Source organism: Gymnogyps californianus, unplaced genomic scaffold, assembly GCF_018139145.2.
Source record: "Gymnogyps californianus isolate 813 unplaced genomic scaffold, ASM1813914v2 HiC_scaffold_78, whole genome shotgun sequence".
NCBI lineage: Eukaryota > Metazoa > Chordata > Aves > Accipitriformes > Cathartidae > Gymnogyps > Gymnogyps californianus.
In genome coordinates, this window is record NW_026114471.1 from 31,410 (window position 1) to 52,926 (window position 21,517).

At 41.1% G+C, this 21,517-nt stretch overlaps 1 protein-coding gene across 2 annotated transcripts; it reads left to right on the forward strand.

Moving 5' to 3' along the window:
* The first annotated feature begins 1,092 nt into the window (after positions 1 to 1,092).
* LOC127029118 (uncharacterized) lies at positions 1,093 to 5,130 on the forward strand. Of its 2 annotated transcripts, none has more exons than XM_050914764.1 (2): positions 1,093 to 1,160; positions 3,192 to 5,130. In XM_050914764.1, the coding sequence occupies exon 2, from the start codon at positions 3,940 to 3,942 to the stop codon at positions 4,882 to 4,884; it is 945 nt and encodes a 314-aa protein (XP_050770721.1). In that variant the 5' UTR covers positions 1,093 to 1,160; positions 3,192 to 3,939; the 3' UTR covers positions 4,885 to 5,130. The 2 variants fall into 2 exon arrangements, with proteins under 2 accessions (XP_050770721.1, XP_050770720.1); XM_050914763.1 differs by having other exon boundaries at positions 3,761 to 5,130.
* Positions 5,131 to 21,517: the final 16,387 nt, after the last annotated feature.

A 21,517-nucleotide genomic window follows, 5' to 3' on the forward strand; every position in this document is an offset into this window, starting at 1 on the left:
CTGCATCTGTGCAAAAATAAGTTTCGTTAAACTTTTTGTGTAAAATTTGAATGGAACACTTGAAGGAAAGTTCCCATTCAATGGGAATATTGATAAGATATCAATAAGAAATACCCATTAGAAATAGTGGGTATTTTCACTTTAAAGATACCAATCATGATTTTTAGTTGTAACCCTGTTCCTAAAACCAGCCACGTAATGAGCAGATAACAGTCACTAGGAAAAGATGGGAGGTACTCATGAGATGAAAATAGCCCTGCTTTTGAGAGCAGAACACTTGCTACCTTCTCTTCAGCTGGGTTAGTGGTACTGAGCTTCCCTCTCATTCATAAACCTGTAGTGATTCTGGTTGCATTTCTATGTATATGTGCATACTAGTTGGTATATTATAGGACACAAAGGTAACCTTACAGAACAATCATATTTTTATCAAAAAATCATGGAATTACCTGTAAGTACTTCCATGTTAAGTTGGAGGAGCACAGTATTTCTGAGCACAAATATATTCACCATGTGTCAGATATTATGATAATACTTACAAGGAGAAGAGTGTATAAATACCCATCCATCTCCAGAGAACTTATGAGCAAACCTTAAAATTAAAACAAAGTGTATAAGATGAGAACATGTGCAAATGAGATCTTTCACTTCAATTTCAGCTATAGACTGTAGGTGTGGATGAAACCTATACATAGGCATCTGTTGGATTCGCAGGGAGTGTTGCGAGCGGCCTTGAACAATTAGACATAGCCTTGAAAGACATAGAATAAGGGAGTAAATAAGTGATAAAGCAGGTGCGCAGAAAAGAAGCTGAAGACTGAAATAACTTGGAACACAGATATGAGACCGAAGCCAGAAGACGTGTGTCTTGCTCGACAGCACCAATCAGAAGCTTAGCCGCGGCGCGTGAACAGAAAGTATTAACTAATCATGGAACAAGCCTGAGCGCGTGGACAGCTAATGAATCTATATAAGCACAAATTTGTAAACAATAAAGGTCTTTGGTTTTACCCGCACCAGAGTCCGTGAACCATCCCTACAAATGGCGCCCAACGTGGGGCATGAAACTACAGCGTGGAACGTACGTCGGTAGGGACTCCAGTTGGACGAATACATCAGCGGAGGAGCTGAACGACCCGGGTCTCAATCACCAAATAAAGGTGAGCAACTGGAGCATTTTATTTTTTTTAAAATGGGGGCACACATGTCTGTATAAGAAGCATCCATTTTACGGCTGTTATTGCAATTGTTAGCTAAGCTGGGAATCAAATACGAGGAACGGACTATGAAAATGTTGTTAGTGTGGCTTAAAACGCACGGAGCTCCCACTCAGTTGCATGAAGTATTTGATGTAGATAATTGGGAGAAAGCCGGCATGCTAATCTGGGAAGCAGCCTCACGAGGTGACTTTACGGCAGCTCAAATTATGACCACTTGGCGTGTAGTGACAGATAATTTATGCCAGATTAAGGCAGATAAAAAAGCTGCCGCTGCTGCCACGAGTGCTATAGCTCCCCAGACCCCCCCCGAAGAAATGACAGCGAGCGTAGGGGGAGAAAAAACTGCTTCCACTGTCAGACCTAAATCCCAAGATTTACAGGCTGCCTCAGTACCTCCGGAGGGTGAGCAGTGTAAGCTTGTGGATGCATCTGGACAATTGCCCGGTTTTACGCCAGCATCTGTAGCAATCCCTCCTGCCCTGCTGAAAGAAATGACATCGGACGGCATGGACTTTGATCCTAAAGATCGGTGGGCAAAGCTAAGGGAGGAGGCGATTAAGGCAGGCGACCTTGAGGCAGTGAGTTGGTCCTTTCCTGTCCTGGCGCGGGATCAAGGACCAAATGAGTGGCAACCGTTCCACTGGGACTTAATCAAGGAGTTACAGAAAACCGTTGTGACCTATGGACTTTCTGCCCCCTTTTCTCAGTCTGTTAGAAAATGTTTTTACAGGACAATCGCTTACTCCTTATGATATATGCCAATTAGCCGCCATGATTTTAACACCAACTCAGAAACTGTTATTTACACAACGGTGGCAGGATCTGTGTGCCCAGGAAGCACTTGTGAATTTAGAAAAGCAGCCGAATGATCCATTACATGGAGCAGGCTTACCCCAGCTGCTAGGGCGGCCGCTGTTAGACGATCCGCGATTACAGGCACGACTTGACCCCGCGATTTTGCGTTTGACTGCCCGATTAGCTTATCAAGCCATGGTTAAAGTACCAGAGACAGGGAAAGCAGAAAAATCATTTACCCGTATTATACAACAAACGAACGAGCCTTACATGCAATTTATTGATCACTTGAGAGACGCTCTCGATAAGCAGATTGATAACGCCGAGGCAAAGGAAGCCCTATTACTTAAGCTAGCGGTTGAAAACGCTAATGATGTAGACTGTAAACGAGTATTACAAACCCTACCACAAGGGGCCGGTATCATACAGATGATCGAGGTCTGCAATAGCGTTGGCTCTATCTCGCACCAAACTGAAGCCCTTGCTGGGGCCTTTGCGGCAGCAGTGAATGTCCGACAACTAGCCCATGGAATACCCCAGTGTTTGTCATTAAAAAGAAAAATGGGAAGTGGCGTCTGCTACATGATCTGCGACGAATCAATGCAGTAATCGAAGACATGCGTTCACTGCAACCGGGTATGCTATCTCCCGCAATGATCCCCGCGAATTGGAATATTATTATCATCGATTTAAAGGATTGGGTTTTTTTACCATACCCTTAGCAGCAGAAGATACATCTAGATTTGCCTTTTCAGTACCCACAGAGAACGTAAGGAACCTATGCAAAGATATCATTGGACAGTACTGCCACAGGGAATGAAAAATTCACCCACCATTTGCCAGCAATATGTTGCCACTGCACTGACGCCAATTCGACAGCAGTACCCACAGTTAGTGTGCTCAAAACCATGTTGTTAAAACAAAAAGGGGGAACCGTTGGAGACTCCCCGCAGACACGCTTAGCAAAAGCGATGTATGTGTTGAATCATCTGTCCTTTGCCCCTCATACTGAGACACCGGTGATGCTCTGCCATCTTCACTCTTTAGGGGAGGTATCACAGCAAACATTACGAGATAAAAATGTACCTGTCATGGTGAAATCCCTACTAAATGGTAAATGGGAAGGTCCATTTACATTAATAACATGGGGGAGAGGGTATGCTTGTGTTTTGACAGATCACGGGCCCCGCTGGGTTCCAGCTCGGTGTGTACAGCCAGCGCTCTCAAAGCTGCCGGTGCCAGGCAAACAACAGACAACCACAAAAGACCCTGAAGGGCCTGCCGAGACATCAGAAGACATTTTGAGTGACAGCGCAAACTGTTTTGATGGGAAATGACTTGCTTGAGACAGTAAGGAGTGGTGTATCAGGCCTCGCTAGGCCGCAGGTGTCTATATGTCTAGTCTGTAAGCGCTGCTGTGGATACATTACTGTACATTGTATATTTTTGTAGAAAGTATTTGATTTATTTTAATGGTAATCAGCACATTTATCTGAATCATACTTTAGCACCATTGTGTATTCGTTGTAAGAGAATCAATAGTATACGTAAGATCTATTCAATCCATTATTTTTGTTGTTATACAGACCGGTATATAAAATGGAGAGGATCATGACCTTTTTAAGTTTGATTGGGTGTATACAAGCAATATGGGTGCCCCCACAACCAAAGACGAATGTGTGGGTCACGTTAGCGAATCTAACAAACAGGACAAGATTTTATTTGCCTGTCTATTGTATCTCCAGGGAACCCTTTTTCAACATGTCTTGTCGGAGTCCCGGCAGATACCTGGCCCAACACTATCCAGTCCCAGCATTTGTGCTCCAGTTTCAACGCCTGTGTCGACAACTGGGACGGGTGGAGTGCTCATTTACCCCAATTACCACAGGAGCCGCAAGAACTTGGACTCCTGGGTTCAGTTAAAATGGACAGCTGTTTGTATTTTAATTATTCAGGGCGCAATCGAACGACGGTGCAAAATATCAGCTCGTCTCTGTCCATATATAGAAATAATACAGCCTGGTGCAACTATACTAGCCCGAATATTTCCAAATCTAGCAACGCGCCTCTGGCGCTTCCCTCAGGGGTCTTTTTTATCTGTGGCAATTGCGCATGGGGAGGGATACCATCTCATATAAAAGGAGGGCCTTGCAGTTTGGGGAGGCTCACTTTGCTAACACCAAATACATCAATAATTTTTAATCACCGGCGCTCCAAGCGATCGACCCACGCCTTTAAGGCAGAGTGCAGGGATGATGTGGAATTTTGGAACAGTGAAAAGATAATTATGGCTTCTATAGCTGCGCCAGGGGTGGCAGCCTCGCAGGCCTTAACCACACTAAATAAGTTGGGATGTTGGCTAACCAAGCAGACTAATGCTACTTCTCAAGCCTTGAGTAGTTTGCTTTTAGATGTTGATTCTGTAAGACACGCAACTTTGCAAAATCGCGCAGCAATTGATTTTTTGCTTTTAGCACAGGAGCACGGGTGTGAAGACCTTGACGGTATGTGTTGTATGAATCTCTCTGATCACTCGGAATCTATTCACCGTAGCATTCAACAATTGAAAGAGGGAGTTAAAAAGCTACAAGTTGATGATGGATGGGGTTGGATAGAAAGTCTTTTTAGTAACTGGGGAATTAATAATTGGCTTAAAGGTTTGATAAAGATTGGGCTAATTTTATTGTGTGCTATTTGTGGCCTCCTTCTCATTATTCCGTGTTTGCTATCCTGTCTGCAAAGGGCCCTGCAGAGGATGGTAAACACTGCATTTTGGGTAGAAAAACAAAAAGGGGGAATTGTGGGATTTGCAGGGAGTGTTGCGAGCCGCCTTGAACAATTAGACATAGCCTTGAAAGACATAGAATGAGGGAGTAAATAAGTGATAAAGCAGGTGCGCAGAAAAGAAGCTGAAGACTGAAATAACTTGGAACACAGATATGAGACCGAAGACAGAAGATGTGTGTCTTGCTCGACAGCACCAATCAGAAGCTTAGCCGTGGCGCGTGAACAGAAAGTATTAACTAATCATGGAACAAGCCTGAGCGCGTGGACAGCTAATGAATCTATATAAGCACAAATTTGTAAACAATAAAGGTCTTTGGTTTTACCCGCACCAGAGTCCGTGAACCATCCCTACAGGCATCTAATGATTTTCCTAACTAAGAGAAATTTATGATATGTTTAGAGATAGAGTAAGGAGATCCTACTTGCTAGTTGGGTATGATTTTCTATCATCATAGTCAGCTGGCTGAATTTAGAGCAGCCTCCAGGGTTGGGACCAGTCAAAATGTCAGACAAATTACTGACCCTCATCCTAATGCACCCACCTGACCTTAATTTATGCTTGGCAGGGATCTGCTACTCATGGCAGATCAATGTTGCACTGGCATTGCTGGTTTAACTTTGAGGCTGCAAAATATCAGTGAGATAAGGAAAGAAATGGAAGCAGAAAATAAATGGTAAGGGAAAAGATAGTGAAACAGTGATAGATTAGAGAAATGCTCTGCAATATGGAATCTTTCAGATCACCCCAAATTAACCCTTTTTGATCTTCAGCTTATTCTCTCATCACTGAATGCATTTTTTCAGCATTTAATTGTTACAATAGATACAATTATATCCTTTAAAGTTTATTTGCTAAAATGTTTTTAACCAAATATTTTTAATTTTTTAAATTTGTAGTAATTTTGCATTGAAAAACCACATCTATAAGCATGCTTGTTTTCTGTTCTCATACAGTAACAAAATATGTAAATACTAGATATTACTTTTTCGTTTGGATGTATTTTTTTTTTCTCAGCTGAAGTGTTGGATAGGTTATTCTTGAGGGCCTTTTCATTCTTCATTACTTCTCTATGAACACATGTTACTTTTCTATTTCTAGCACCCCTGATTTTTATTAGCTATTCCATTATTGAATTTAACATTCATCTGGTGTTATTTAAAATGTGCAAAGTTCATCACTGAATATTACTGAAATCTTTAAAGAATAGAATCAAATGTTTTTCTTTTCAAAAGCTTCTCTGTGATGATGCTCTATGATTTTGTGCTGTTCAATAGTGTTATTGTTCAAAACATATTAGAATTTTGTAGGGGTTGTCCTGGAAGTGTATATATTGTCCCTGCATAATGTAATCTCTTCTTTAATTCTCACATCTTCACTGGCAAATAAAAGGCATAAAGGAGGCAGACCAGAAACTGGAGAGAATGGAATTGATAGAATATGTCATAATTTCTCCCTTCACTCTGTTTCCCCCAAAGTAAAATCAAATGCAACAGCCAGCTGTGATGCCAATGGTAATGCAATTACTTGGTGAGCCCCAACACTGAGAAGGCCAGGAATTGAGGAGGCAGAACTGCTGGTTCTGTCAGGCAAGATACGGGGTGCTGCACCTTAAGGGAATGATCAAATTCCTCAACCTTTTATTCATATAAGGAAAAGCAAGAATAGTTTAGGTCTGTGGCAGTCTGGATGGAGGCTATGTCCATGCTGTAAATGGCTAAATGATTTAGATGTTATATCCATCTAAATACTGTGTGATTGAACCTGTATCATGATGACTAGATAGGTCTTTGTGCCCAGCAGAATACATATGAACATATGGCTGTTGTTACGACCCGGACCAGACAGACCAGAGGGTCATAGAGGTTCTGGGATCCCCCCGGGCTAAATTAAGGTGAAACGACACAAAACGATCACTTTGAACGCTTTATTCGAACAATCCAAACTGTGGAAGGCGTAAGGGTGGGCAGCGTGGGTTGCAGCAAAATGTTCACAAGAAGAGAGAAAAGAGAGGAATAAGGAAAAAAAAAGAAAGAGGGGGAAAAGAAAAGAGATAGTCACCACCCTTGGATCCCGCGGTGTCGGCGACGAGCGTGGCAATCCTCCGGTGATGGGCGCGCGCCATGGCTCTTTGCAGTTGTGTCTTTTATAGTCTAAATCTCTGTCCACAGTCACGCCTCTTGAAGACTTATATGAGTTCATTCCAGACAGTTCTCAACATATATAGTAGTGTTCCAGAGGGTTCTTTATCTACTGAGTATGTGCGATTTATTGGGGTGGTGGTCTTAGGGACTCGCCAAGGAGCTACAAGCCCCCTCCTCAAATAAGCTTTGTGTGGCCTCTGGCCATATGTGGTGGGTTACCAGGCTGGTTCTGCCAGAACACAGGACTGCACACCCTCTGGCACACCCCCTGTGTCTATGCCAGCCAACTTCTTGCTAATGGCCCTCTTTGTTACGCAGACTGCACCTTGGTTGCTACAATGTTTGAGACATTGACAGACATTAACTCTTCCAGTCCCTCACAGCTGTATTGTGCAATCTCTCTATTTCTTTATCTGTCTTCAAATTAATGATCCATTGAACAATGCTTTAACTTGTTATGTATTTTTATTTGCATATGTGTAATTCATAGAATCATAGAATGGTTTGAGTTGGAAGGGACTGCCAAAGATCATCTAGTCCAACCCCCCTGCTATGACCAGGGACATCTTCAACTAGATCAGATTGCTCAGAGCCCCATCCAACCTGACCTGGAATGTTTCCAGGGATGGGGCATCTACCACCTCTCTGGGCAACCTGTTCCAGTGTTTCACCACCCTCATCGTAAAAAATTTCTTCCTTATATCTAGTCTAAATCTACCCTCTTTTAGTTTAAAACCATTACCCCTTGTCCTATCACAACAGGCCCTACTAAAAAGTCTGTCCCCATCTTTCTTATAAGCCCCCTTTAAGTACTGAAAGGCTGCAATAAGGTCTCCCCAGAGCCTTCTCTTCTCCAGGCTGAACAACCACAACTCTCTCAGCCTGTCCTCATAGGAGAGGTGTTCCATCCCTCTGATCATTTTTGTGGCCCTCCTCTGGACCCGTTCCAACAGGTCCATGTCTTTCCTATGCTGAGGACTCCAGAGCTGGATGCTGTACTCCAGGTGGGGTCTCACCAGAGCAGAGTAGAGGGGCAGAATCACCTCCCTCGACCTGCTGGCCACTCTTCTTTTGATGCAGCCCAGGATACGGTTGGCTTTCTGGGCTGCAAGCGCACATTGCCGGCTCATGTCCAGCTTTTCATCCACCAGTACCCCCAAGTCCTTCTCCACAGGGCTGCTCTCAATCCCTTCATCCCCCAGCCTGTATTGATACTGGGGGTTGCCCCGACCCATGTGCAGGACCTTGCACTTGGCCTTGTTGAACTTCATGAGGTTCCCATGGGCCCACTTCTCAAGCTTGTCCAGGTGCCTCTGAATGGCATCCCGTCCCTCAAGCGTGTCAATCGCACCACTCAGCTTGGTGTCATCTGCAGACTTGCTGAGGGTGCACTCGATCCTGCTGCCTATGTCATTGATGAAGATATTAAACAGTACTGGTCCCAATACAGACCCCGAGGGACACCACTCGTCACTGATATCCATCCGGACATTGAGCCGTTGACCACTACTCTCTGGATGCGACCATCCAGCCAATTCCTTATCCACTGAATAGTCCACCCATCAAATCCATATCTCTCCAATTTAGAGAGAAGGATGTTGTGGGGGACCGTGTCAAAGGCCTTACAGAAGTCCAGATAGATGACATCCGTAGCTCTTCCCTTGTCCACTGATGTAGTCACTCCATCACAGAAGGCCACTAGGTTGGTCAGGCAGGACTTGCCCTTGGTGAAGCCATGCTGGCTGTCTCGAATCCCCTCCCTGTCCTCCATGTGCCTTAGCATAGCTTCTAGGAGGATCTGTTCCATGATCTTCCCAGGCACAGAGGTGAGGCTGACAGGTCGGTAGTTCCCAGGGTCCTCCTTTCTACCCTTTTTAAAAATGGGTGCAATGTTTCCCTTTTTCCAGTCGCCGGGGACTTCACCTGACTGCCATGACTTTTCAAATATCATGGAGAGTGGCTTGGCAACTACATCAGCCAATTCCCTCAGGACTCTGGGATGCATCTCGTCAGGTCCCATAGACTTCTGCATGTTCAGGTTCCTCAGGTGGTCTCGAACCTGATCTTCCCTTACAGTGAGGAGGGACTTTGCTCCCCCAGTCCCTGCCTTGAGGTCCATCCACTCGAGAGGTGTGGGAAGAGAGATTGCCAGTGAAGACTGAGGCAAAAAAGTTGTTGAGTACCTCAGCCTTCTCCTCGTCTGTTGTTACCAGTTTGCCAGTCTTGTTCATCGGGGGGGTACACTTTCTTTGACCTTCCTTTTCTGGCTGACATACCTATAGAAGCCCTTCTTATTATTCTTTGCGTCCCTTGCCAAGTTGTGCTCCAGCTGCGCCTCGGCCTTCCTGACCCCATCCCTACACAACCGGGCAATGTCCCTATACTCTTCCCAGCATGCCTGTCCCTGCTTCCACTGCCTGTGCATTTCCTTCTTGCCCTTTAGTTTGACCAGCAGGTCTCCACTCAGCCATGCCAGTCTCTTGCCTTCCTTTCCTGATTTCTTCCACCTGGGGATCGAGAGCTCTTGCGCTCTATGGAAAGCATCCTTAAAGATCTGCCAGCTCTGTTCTGCTCCCTTGTCCCTGAGGGCAGTTTCCCAGGGGGTCCTATTGACTAACTCCTTGAACAGCTGGAAGTTTGCTTTCCTAAAATTCAGGGTCCTGACTTTACTCTTCGCCTGTCCCATATCCCTCAGGACTGCAAACTCCACCAGTGCATGATCACTGCAGCCCAGGCTGCCTCCAATCTTGACGTCACCAATTAGCTCACTTGCGTTGGTGACCATCAGGTCCAGTATCGCATCCCCTCTGGTAGGGCTGTCTATTCCCTGGCTTAAGAAGTTATCCTCGATGCATTCCAGGAGTCTCCTGGATTGCCTGCAGCTCGCCGTGCTACTTTTCCAGCAGATGTTGGGGTGGTTGAAGTCCCCCAGCAGGATGAGAGCCTGCGAGCACGATGCCTCCTGTAGCTGGAGTAAGAAGGCTTTGTCAATAGGTTCCCCTTGATTGGGCGGCCTGTAGTAGACACCAACCACAAGGTTCCCTTTGTTGCCTCAGTCTCTAATTCTTACCCATAAGCTTTCAACCTGCTCGTGGCTATTCTTCAGAGACAGCTCTTCACAATCTATCCATTTCTTGACCCCTCCACCCCTCCTTCCCTGCCTGTCCCTTCTGGACAGCCTGTAGCCATCGATAGTCACACTCCAGTCATGGGATTCATCCCACCAAGTTTCAGTAATGGCAACTAGGTTGTAGCTTTCTAGCAGCACGGTGGTTTCCAACTCCTCCTGTTTGTTGCCCATACTGTGTGCATTAGTGTAGAGGCACTTCAGCTGGGCTGTCAGCCGTGTCACCTTTTTTAGAGGAACACCCCTTGAGGGTGTCCTTTGAGGTATTTCCCTGGTGTTTCCCTGTTGGCTCCTATTACCTCAGGAGCCCCTGGCTCCTCTCCATAAGACTTCAAGTGTGCTCCAGTGTACCCAGCAAGTCTCAGAACAACAGGCTGAGGTTCCTCGCTAGCACCCCATCCCTCTAGCCTTGGCGTGTCATCCCATGGCTTGTCATGGGCGAGCCTGATATTATCCCCCTCCCCCTTCAAGTCTAGTTTAAAGCTCTGTCAATGATGAGCTCCGCTAGCTCGTGAGCAAAGACCCTCTTCCCTCTTTGAGAAAGATGAATCCCATCCGATGCCAGCAGGCCTGGTATTGTGTAGACCATCCCATCATCAAAAAACCCCAAATTCTGGTGGTGACACCAGCCAGTCAGGCATTATTATTCTGATTCCAAGATTTCTATCAGCTTAAGCTCCATGGGTTACAGAAATATCTGGGACAGAAGAGAAGCAGTTTAAGAGATTAAAACTGGGACTAACCTGAGGCGGTTTCTCCAAATGAGAAATGCGTTGACAGAGATTATTGCTTTTGTGAGGACTGTCACATGTAGAAAAAGACTGAAAGAAGCTGGCAAGTATTCAAGAACAGGAAAAGGTGTCAGTTCATAAACAGTACTTGTTTGTGGGATCCAACTCAAAAAATAATTGGAGAAAAGGAGAAATTATTGGTATTTGTAGTTCATGTACAAATAGAATCCCCTTTATGCTATTGTGCACTTCCTTTAAATGTCTCTTCTGGTGCTTTTGAGAACAGAATCAGGCACATTTCAGAAATGCCGTAACTTTTATGACATATCAAAGTTTATATCAAACTTAAAGGAAAAATCTTACTTTGGGGAAAAACTGTCATGAGGAGAAATTTAGGGGGATTGATTTTCTTTGCAACAGAGAAAAAATTGGTTATTAAACAAAAATAAAGTATGTTTTAGAAGGAGAAATACAATTCAACTATAGCTATGGGCTCAGAAAAATGAATAAGTTACCATGAGACAAAGAATAACTATACATCAGGCAATTCACAGAAGCTGTCTGAGAGCATACTTCTAGCCTGTAAGAAACACAAAGTAATTTGAATGAGCTTTGATGCCTTTCACTGGCAGCTAAGCTAGCTTGAATGACCTCTCCTGGTAATTTTCTGCTCTCAGCTGGCTAGAAGCACATAAATGAACAGTTTGCAAATGTAAACCAATAGGTTTTAACTAGTTAAATCACAGTAGCTTGTTTGCAACTTTAGTTACTATTATCTAAAATTATTGTTAGTCATAACAACAGTACTGTTGTACAGTAGTTTTGTACAGTTTTGTTTTAGCAATACAAAGATACATTATTTGTTATTAGAATTAAAATAGCCTCTAATCATGCACAGCTTGATATCAATGACATAAAAGCAATTACAGTGCAATCACACAAAATAACATTGTTGGCAGTCTCCACTTACAGTTTCCTAAATCACCACATTCCAAAAGTCAAGTATTTATTAATGTTATCATTAGACCGATCATATACTGTATTGCTTTCTTCCCTTTAATGCATCTATAAGTCTTAAAAGAGAGCATGGCAATTTTATTGCTTGGTCTTTTAACGTGCCTTTTAAATCAAATAATGTCATCAAAAGCTAATTTCTGTGGATCCAGACTGATATTACTTTTGTCATATTTAATCACATTTTATATATTGCAATCCACTGAACTCACTTCTGTCTCAACAACAGTAGTTATACTGGAGCTTCCAGTTTTGTAAACATATATTTCTAATGGAATAGCTGGATTATGCACCTACTCAAAATAAAAGGAAAATGGAAAGATTTTTGACTGAACTGTGATTTGACAGAAACTGGCATCACAGTTTCTAAGATTTGTGTCACATATTTTGAATTTAAGAAGTTAAAATTTAAAATATGTGTTTTATCTTGTGTATTTAGCCTATATAAATGTAAAGATGATGATAACAGAAGAGAGTTGGCTGGATTCCCTAGTCTGTCTTGCATGGCCTATCACTACAACTGCCTTGCAGTTTTGCCTAGCACTGCCTGTCACTGCAAGTGCATCTAACAGAGTACTGATGAGATCCTTTTATCATGATGTGGTAAAAACTACAACAGGCAGGCACTACCAAAAGCTGAATGTCAACAGATTCAGAGAGGTGGCATAGTATTTGCTCTTGGGTTTAGGGACATTTTAGGAAATATATTTTAGGAAAACATTTATAAAATCATAGAATCATAGAATCATTTAGGTTGACCCTTAAGATCATCCAGTCCAACTGTAAACCTAACACTACCAAGTCCACCACTAAACCATGTCCCTAAGTGTCACATCTACACATCTTTTAAATACCTCCAGGGATGGTGACTCAACCACTTCCCTGGGCAGCCTGTTCCAATGCCTGACAACCCTTTCGGTGAAGAAATTTTTCCTAATATCCAATCTAAACCTCCCCTGGTGCAACTTGAGGCCGTTTCCTCTCGTCCTATCACTTGTTACTTGGGAAAAGAGACCAACACCCACCTCCCTACAACCTCCTTTCAGGTAGTTGTAGAGAGCAATAAGGTCTCCCCTGAGCCTCCTTTTCTCCAGACTAAACAACCCCAGTTCCCTCAGCCGCTCCTCATAAGACTTGTTCTCTAGACCCTTCACCAGCTTCGTTGCTCTTCTTTGGACACGCTCCAGCATCTCAATGTCTTTCTTGTAGTGAGGGGCCCAAAACTGAACACAGGATTCGAGGTGCAGTCTCACCATCGCTGAGTACAGGGGGACAATCACTTCCCTAGTCCTGCTGGCCACACTAATTCTGATACAAGCCAGGATGCTATTGGCCTTCTTGGCCACCTGGGCAGACTGCCGGCTCATATTCAGCACCCCCAGGTCCTTTTCCGCCAGGCAGCTTTCCAGCCACTCTTCCCCAAGCCTGTAGTGTTGCATGGGGTTGTTGTGACCCAAGTGCAGGACCCTCAAGCAGATCAACACTCCCACCCAACTTGGTGTCATCTGTAAACTTACTGAGGGTGCACTCAATCCCCTCATCCAGATCATTGATAAAGATATTAAACAGAACTGGCCCCAATGCTGAGCCCCAGGGAACACCACTTGTGACCAGCCACCAACTGGATTTAACTCCATTCACCACAACTCTTTGGGCCCAGCCATCCAAGCCAGTTTTTTATCCAGTGAAGAGTGCACCTGTCCAAGCCATGAGCAGCCAGTTTCTCCAGGAGAATGCTGTGGGAAACGGTGTCAAAGTCTTTACTAAAAGGATTTACCAGTGATACTACTTAACTAATCAGCTAGAATAAAGCAGTTAGCTAGGTTGTGCTTAAGTTTTTCACAGCTTTGCAAGGAAACTCAGACTCATCAGTTGAATTCAGGACCATTCCACATAATAGAAAGGCATATCCCCTTGACCTGAAATACAGGTAAATTGGTAGGCTAATCTTGACTAAAAATTTACTTAGACTAGTCATGACCCCTGGTGCATCCCATGGTCCTCTTCTTTCATTTTCCTCTCACTTTTCCTTACCTCAATCAGTATTTTCCTTTGTCAGAAGTGATGATAACAAATGAACACTCTGGTTAGGAGATGGGAGAAGTCACCTCTGGTTTGGTGCATAACTCCTGTGACCTCATTGATAGACACTATTCTGTTCTGGCCATGAAGGAGACAGTTTCCCCACCTTACTTTTTTAATTATTTTTAGTACCACATTTTATCCTTGTTGATTTTATACTTGGTAAATTACTGAAGGATTGCATGAAAGAATATCAGAGTTCTTGGAGGGAGAAAAGTAACATTTAAAGTTTTAGAATATTGGCTCTAATGATATCTCCAAGAAGATTTATAATAAGACTATTTATTCTTTGTTTGCATCATTTTTATTTTATATTAATCTCATGCTTCAAGACTCATCACAAGAAAAATTTTCTTTTCCTCTTTGTACATAATTTAGTTTAGGGGGATTTTTCTTCTGTCATCCTCTCTGATATTAAAGATGATCACAGATAAAGGTGCGTGTGCATGTGTGTACATGCATATACGTATGTTGATATTTGAATAACCTACAGATAGCTGGTTGATGTGTGCTCCTTGTACATTCATGGTTAATCAGCCAGACTTGGGATCAGCTGGAAGTTCCTTCCATTCTTATCAGATTAGCAACAGCCATTAGCCTATTTTTGTTCCCCATTGTAACATGGAACATGATCCACTTTTTAGGAGTGTTTAGGCATGTTTTTCTTCCAAACATCCTCAATTATGGGATCTAGGACATTGGAAATAGCTTCTTCTACCTTCATCTGCAACATTATAGTTTTTCTACAGATCTTAAGTTTGTTGTACAGTGTTAGAATCATTTTGTTAAGCTGGGTTAGTGGAGTAGATGATTTTTGGGTCTTTTAAAAATAAACACCTGTTTCCTCTTTGTCTGCATTTTCAGGACTTGCTGATACAAGGTGTGAATTAAGTCTGTGTGCCCTTTTTCCTCATTAAACAATGCTTATTTAGTTGGCTTTAATGCTTACTTACTACATGTTATGCTGGTGTCATGGTTTTACCCCAGCCAGCAGCTAAGCACCACGCAGCTGCTCCCTCACTCCCCCCCTGCTCCCAGTGGGATGGGGAGGAGAATCGGGAAAGAAGATAAAACTCATGGGTTGAGATAAGAATGGTTTAATAACTAAAGTAAAATATAATACTAACAATAATAATAATGAAATATAGTAATAATAATAATAATAGTTGTAATGAAAAGGAATATAACAAAAAAAGAGAGAGAAATAAAACCCAAGAAAAGAACCAGTGATGCACAACGCAATTGCTTACCACCCACTGGCCGATGTCTGAGCAGTGATCCGCCCCTCCCGGCCAACTCCCCCCTGTTTATATACTGGGCATGATGTTCCATGGTATAGAATATCACTTTGGCTAGTTTGGGTCAGCTGTCCTGGCTATGCTCCCTCCCAGCTTCTTGCACACCTGCTCGCTGGCAGAGCATGGGAAACTGAGAAGTCCTTGGCTTAAGATAAGCACTACTTAGCAACAACTAAAACATCAGCATGTTATCAACAGTATTCTCACACTAAATCCAAAACACAGCACTGTACCAGCTACTAAGAAGAGAGTTAACTCTGTCCCAGACGAAACCAGGACAGCTGGGAAGGCAACTCTTCAGCTCTTTTTTTCCTACTAGACTCCTGAGAGTTTGGTTGCGACCTCTACGTATTAGGGCTATATCATTGTCTAAATGATATGCAATAACATTTTATTTCTAATTGTTTTCAGTTTCAACTGACATCTTGACACTTATGACTTCATTCAGCCAGAGCTAATAGACTTAGGGCTGCAGAATAAAATTGTGTTGTCTCAGAGATCTGCATATACCTATGACAAATACAGATCACTTCAGAGACAAAAGGAATATTTCTAGTTACTTTAATTAATAAACTGCCTGTCTGTATAGTTTTATTTTCAACTTTTAAATGTTGCTATGTTTTCTTGAAGAGTGGAGATACAAGGCTTGGTTTTTAATTGAGTCATCAGCATGGAATCGAATCATCATAAATATTTTCCTCCTATTAGTAGATGTTCAGATTTCCAGACCATACATCAGATTTTTATTTTACAGGTGATGATTCCTTCTTGCTTTTAGTTGATGGTATTACTGATTTTGGGGTAGAAGGTTTGTTGCTGCTTTACAACAGTTACAGTGCTTTACAACAGTTACAGCAGTTTACAATGGCTTATTGTACAGTCAAAATGAACTTATCAAAAGAAAGGGGTCTAATTTCTGTGAAAAGATATGTTTTGGTCAATTCATGTTAATAACTGTGATGAAATAGACAATATTTTGAGTGCTGATATTTCTTCAAATCGGCATTTTCCAGTGAAGAATTATTATGTTGGAAACTCATTCACTAGCCCTGTTCTGAGTCACTTAGCCTTCCATATGCGAAAACTTGGCAAGATTTCTGGGACACTGTTGGCGTTGGCACCACTTGTCTGAGGTTTCTTGTTTCCTATAATATGATCCCATGCTAGGTGATAGAATGTTTCAGGATAAATGATGTGTCTGAAGTTAAAAGAAAAAAAACCCACCACAGTGTTAAATTGACTTGCCTCCACGGAACTATAAGGCAACACTGTCAAAATAAAAAACTACAGGTTTTATTACCCCTGTTCTTGGAAAGAAAGGAAAAGGCATATTCAATCTTTAATTCTAAGTGTGCCTAAGGAAGAACTAGTTAAAATGTGAATGAGGCAGTATAAGAGGGTCTGACACTGTGAATACATTTCTAATACACATCATAATACAGTGTACTCAAGCTTTGAAAGAGCTAATTTGGGAAGTAAAATAGTATAGTGTCAGTAGCATGGAGTTCTACGCTACCATGACTAGCTTGTTGGGTGCTAGCTATGATATCATTACACTGCTTCTCAGTGAGGAATGTGGACATATACTTTTTTCAGGAAATAAGTAGAGCCCCAGAGAGCTTTCATTCTTAATACAGAGGTGCATTTTTCTTGTTAGTTCATAAGGGCAATTGTTATTGTTATTACTATTAAATATCATAATTCTGTAGCTATGTGAACTTGTCTGTCTTTAATTCAGCACTACAGTCATACATTATTATTATAATTAAAAATGACTCATGGAGCTGTGGAAATAACATTGTAGAATAAATGCTCTTTCCCAGACTAAATGTTACTCATTCTGTCATGTAAGGAACCTACAGTCTCTGATAAGCCTCGAAAAAGGCCATGTTCTGATCTCAGTTTCTGTAAGTTCTGGCTTGACTTAACATCACAAGCATATTTCCCTCTCTTCAAGGTGTCCGGCAACTAAAATAAACCCCACATGTAATTCTAGTAATGTCCATTGAAACTTACATGACACAGGAGAAAAAAAGCAATTTAGTGAAAATCACAAACTACACACATATGTTAAATAACTTACAGACAATTTTGATTAAACTATTGACAGACTTTGCATATTACCAATACTCTGTCTTGTTTACTGACCTGACTATCAGGTAGACACTGCAGAATTCTGGAAATCTCTTCCTTGAATTGAAGAGTATATAAGCAAAAAATGTCTCAAAGATTCACTTACATGGCAGAAGTGGTCATGAACAGCTGTTCTTTTGAAAGATCTGTGTTTCTGATCTGGCTGAAAGATGGATGTCCCATTTTATTCTCCCAGTGACAGGTCTTTAATACATCTTTGCCAGTTTGGTGCAGCTTTAACAGTTTACATATCACCTCCTCCTTTAGTCCAGGACTTAGTACTTCGATCCCTTAAAGTACTTATACAGAAGATGGAACCCAATGCAGTGCTGTATCAATTACAACTCATGTTGGAAAGCAGACCTTTGACTTAGGTTATAGCAATTCCCTTGATTTCATGGGGATCAATACAAGAGTGCACAAAAGACAAAATGTAGTTCCTAATCTGTAATACCCTTCTTGCCTTGTATATCTTGTCACTTTATGATGCAGAAGAGGAGGAGCAAATCAAATATCATTACAACTTTATTTTCCATCTTGTTCTCCCTTTCCAGCATATCTCTTACCATGATACTCATTCACCAATATCTGTCGTATCTACTAAACCAGAGTACTTTGGAGGAGAAATGCCAGCAGATGGTCTTGAGCCATGAAGTGGGAGGAAGATAGGAGGAAATTATTCTGCAACTTTTGCTGAGGAGCAGGACCATTTTTGTTGGAAAAGTCACAGAGAAAGTAAGTAATGGGAATAGAAAACAGAAAAAGGTAAGTCTGCGATGCAAATTGAAGCAGGAAAATTCTGGAATATTCCAGAATACTCATTCATGGTTAAAAAATCAAGCTTTGTATGCTTGTAAGCGATGTATAAGAAAACCCACAAGTATGTACACAATTCCTTATTGTGGCCTTATTAATGAGATGTAGCCCAAACACCCATATTATCAACCACTTCATAGTTCTTGACTCCTTATGAAGGTTTTTCCTCTGCATGTTAAAATCCCCGATTCATATTTTAGGGTAGATCATAACTTTACACTCTTCTCTAAGTAAGGGCAGGACATTGTTTTAGGACTACTGTATAATGAATGTTTGCATGGAACATCAAAAAGCTTTCCTTCTTGATCTTTTGCTCTGGGAAATGTCAGCTTTTTGCACCTCTGTGGAGCAGCTTAGGCTCCCTGGGCACTTGATCTGCAATGGCAATAAAGTAGGGAACAATGCAAAGACTGTTTCTTCTTTAGTATGCTTACATGCTCTTCTCAAAGCAAAGTTATAAAGAAGGGCCCAGGAGTAGAGTAGAGAAGCAATCTTTATTGGGACAACATAATCCAATTTAAAAATGGGACACAGACTGTTTTCTGATGTAAAAATGTCCAGAATCTGTCTCTGGTTTTCTAAATATAAAGGAATCATAAGATAAGAGGCAGAGGTATATGCCATGGGACACAGAAGTAAAATGCTCATGCTAATTTTTCTTCATTCCTTCAGACTGTAAGATTTAAAATCTTTTAAACTATTTTTAAGGCAGATCAAGATTTTTTTTATATAGTGCCCTGGCTTTTCAAGCCCTTTTCGAGTTAGTGGCCCATACTCATTCAAACAATGATGTCAACCAAAGCAACCCTTATAGCAGCAGTGTTTTGTGACTAGTCAGACAGCCCCTCTGGAAAACCCATTCTTCTGTGTGAAGGACTGTGGGAATTTAAAGAAAAATGAAATGGTATTGAAATTCTGTAGAAGACAAAGGGCTACACAAATGTAAATTGTATGTATACTCTGGTTTTGTAATCTGTTCAAAAATAAGCTCAAGTCATAGTTTGTAGCCTCCATTTCAGTGCACAGGAAAGTGTTATCTAAACTGCAAGAACTAATTTCTTAGAATTCCAAACAGCAAGGCAGCAATGGAGGGTGTCCCTGAGGAGCTGTCAGTGTCAGAGTGGGTAACTGGCCAGCTAAATTCAGGATCAATGAAAGGACTGAAAAAGAGACCTACAAGAATGAGACATCTAACAAAGTAACAGGGAAAGTTTTAAATACAGCACGACAGAACAGCAATATCAGAAGTAGGTCACCACAAATCTAGCAAAAGGCACCCAAATAGGAGAGGTAGGTTTTATCTGTGATTCTGTCCTGGACACTGGATAAATCAGTTAACTTCTTTATAATGTAAGAGTACAGACAGAGAAAACAATTAACTACAATGTAAACTTGATATTAGCTATTCTGACTTTATTTTCTGGTACATGAGGCAGCCTAACTCTTAACAGAGGAGAAAGTACACAGAAGCACTTTACTTCCCTCATCTGTAAAATGGGTGTAATAACTCATTACTTATAGGGAGAGGCTGAGGCCTAACACCATTATGCTTACCACATGGTCTGAAAGTCTTAGAATTAACAAGGTCCATGTATACTATTATTAATTATATCTGTTATATTGAATAAGATATTTCTTTTAAGAAATGCCTACTGATGACTGCCATCATTACTGTTCTGTTAACATTGTAATGTATGGCATTATCTTTTCTAGTTGATTTTTTTTTTTAAATTAATCCTTTACAAAACCAGAAAATCTTAAACAAGATTAGTTAGTTAGTGAGATTGTCTGTCATTTGGATAGAAGATCAGATATTGATTTCTAAACTATTATCCTTATAATAAAACTCCTGCATCACAATGTAGCAGCATATACCCATAAATAAATAAGGCCATAAATAATTTACAGGTTATATGTCAGTGTTTTGGAATATGCTATAATTAAGCATTGTGGTGCTTTCAGCACTGGCAGAGGTGAGTGTGATTGTCAGCAAGAATAAGAGGATCCAGAGCTTGTCTTTCAATCTTTTAGGGCCCAGATTCTCAAAAACCGAGGGTTAACTTCTGGGTTAACTAAGGATCCCATTAGACCATGGGGCTTTTGTGTAATAATAAGAACAGTTATTTAATAACTTTTAATGACTTTTAAGCATAATTGAATCACATTATGCCATGTACCAAAAAAACATATTTTATCTTTGTCCGGAACATAGCTCTGGATTCTGAATTGTTTCCACTGAAGATGTTAGAGTTGTACATAGGTGAAACATAGATCCAATTGAAGTTAAATGAGTTTTGCTATTTTCAGCAAACACAGAATTTCATTCTCTGTTTTAACACTCGGTGCTCTTCAGATTTGGATAGACCTTGAGATCCAAAGATCTAACGACTGTGTCACCCAAAGTACTTAAGATGATTTTCCTGCTCTTCTGATCTTTTTTTAAACCTTAATTATTTAAAACCATGCAGTCACAAATTGCTAGAATTACAGTATTATAATTGTTATTACATATTACTAATAGCTTGTAAATAACCAAAACAATATTGTAACCAATTGATTTTGTTTGAGTTGTCCTTTTGAAATAAGTCTTTGGCTTTACAGCATCAGTACATTCAATAAAAACAGCTTGCTTTTTTTTTTTTTACATGTGGATTTCCCAATCCATGCAGAAGCTGAAGTTTATGCTATCTGATATATTCCTAGACAATAGTAGTACTAATATGTTTTAAAATGTATTGGGGGTTGAATATGTTCTTTCACTGTTCTCTTTTTTTCTCTGACATTTTGTTCATATGCACTGAATGAGACATAGTCCATATTCCAATAGGAAATAAAAGTGTGGGAAAATTTTAGCCTTTATTTTTCCTCTATTCAGAAGCTGAAAATTCATCTGGATAAATGGCTGCTGAGAATTACTACGAGGATTTTAAAAGTAAGATGGATTTGTAGAAACCAAAAGTATTTCTAGAAAAACTGAAATGTTCTAAAAGAGACTATAGCAATTGTATTAGAGGAGATCAAAGTCCATGTTCAGTAAAAGTATATTCAGTAGGAGGAGCTGACATTTATCCAGTAAAATGGATCTGAACTTTCTGGCTAAACTTGAAATGTTGAAATAAAGTGGATTTACTGTATTTCTATTTTCAACTCTTTTCATCTCCGAGAGATGTATATTCACTGAGACAATGATTTTCTTGCTTTTATTATGTATAGCTTATTGGGCTGTTGAAGGGTATTCTCTCTTCTCCATTGGAACATGAAACAATGTTGGTGGCAGACAACTTTTTTTAAGCAAATCGTATGTGCAATATAATACATCATTTAAATGTAGTTGTAGTGAGGGCCAGTCAGGGTATGTTTTCAACCAAACAA